Source organism: Fulmarus glacialis, unplaced genomic scaffold, assembly GCF_000690835.1.
Source record: "Fulmarus glacialis isolate BGI_N327 unplaced genomic scaffold, ASM69083v1 scaffold20391, whole genome shotgun sequence".
NCBI classification, from domain to species: domain Eukaryota; kingdom Metazoa; phylum Chordata; class Aves; order Procellariiformes; family Procellariidae; genus Fulmarus; species Fulmarus glacialis.
Window position 1 is genome coordinate 10,590 of NW_009191132.1, and position 1,301 is coordinate 11,890.

A 1,301-nucleotide genomic window follows, 5' to 3' on the forward strand; every position below is an offset into this window, starting at 1 on the left:
CAGGGCTGTACTGCCACAGCTTTCCCTCCCTCGCCAGCAAAGTGGCAGACAACGAAAGCATCCCTGGGCCTCTTGGGCTTCTGGAAGTGGGAGCTGCCGAGATGGGTCTGGTAAAGCTTCTGGGCCCAGCTCCCATCACTGCCTTGGGGCATCTGAAAGGCAAATGGGTCAGACGGGGCAGCAGGGGGGCTCTGGGTGGCCATGGCAGCCTGCTCCCGGCACCCCTTGCCCACCTTGCACTCCTCATTCAGCAGGTCCAGGATGCCAAGCCGGCCCTCGATGAGCTCAATGCATGGCTGGTTGTCACAGAAGTCAACGAAGACCCAAGAGATCTCCTCGGTCACATACTCCTCCTGCTCCAGCTTGAAGACATGCTGGAGGACAGGGAGAGCAGAGCAGGACTGAGCCAGGAGGGGACAAAGGTGGCCAGCCACCAGGTAGTGGCTTGGTGTCCATAAGACACCTGAGCAGCCCTTCTCCTGGAGCAGGAGCACTTTGGGAGAAAGGAGGGGACTGTGCCCAGCTCCAGCAGCCTCCCAGACCTTTGGAGGGACTGAAGCACCAGCTTCAGTTTGCAGGGACTGAAGCACCAGCCACATTCAAGGCAGAGAGCACCAAAAGCAACAGCTCAGCGGGGATGTGCAGGGCCCACCCTCGCCAGCTCCCAGCAAGGAGACACAACTGGGTGACACCCACCAGGTTGAAGAGCTGCTGCAGCTTCTCGTTGGCATAGTTGATGCAGAACTGCTCAAAGCTGTTGAGCTCAAACATCTCAAACCTGTGGGCAGCAGAGACCTGCCTTAGGCAGTTGCCAGGCAGAGCCACCCCCGCCAGCCATGAGCTCCAGCATGGGAACCCAAATGATTGCAGGGATGGATACTGCCCCATGTCCCAGCTGGAGCTGGCTACAGACCCGCAGCCGATGCAGGAGCAGGACCATGCTCTTCCAGGCAGCCCAGGAGAGGGGAGCTGCTCTTACCCATAAATGTCCAGGATGCCAATGGAGGTACAGTGGCCCTCCAGTGACCGCAGGGCACGGTTGACCCTGCTCACCATCCACCTGAAGACCTGCCCATACATATGCTTGGCCAGGGCATCCCGGGAGTCAAGCGCCTGCTGCTTGGAGAGGGGCTTCAGGTAGGTCTCGCCAGCTGTGACCAGCTTGCGGTGGCAGAGCCAGCGCATCACCTGCGACGCCTCGACGCCCAGCAGTGCGCAGAACAGCCCTAGGGCCTCATCGCCAGGCTGCAAAGGGACAGACCCTGTCACCGCAGTAGTGCTGAGACGTGGCTCCTGCAGCC

The 1,301-nt window shown here is 60.6% G+C and overlaps 1 protein-coding gene across 1 annotated transcript in view; it reads right to left on the bottom strand.

Annotated features, from left to right (window-relative positions):
• LOC104083181 (unconventional myosin-Vb-like) overlaps positions 1-1,301 on the bottom strand; it is a gene marked incomplete at its 5' end in the record, with an annotated part of 13,513 nt that overhangs the window by 9,590 nt on the left and 2,622 nt on the right. Inside the window, 4 exon segments of the mRNA XM_009586581.1 lie at positions 18-152; positions 234-374; positions 697-778; positions 980-1,293. Of these exon segments, the coding sequence (XP_009584876.1) occupies positions 18-152; positions 234-374; positions 697-778; positions 980-1,293 (672 nt within the window).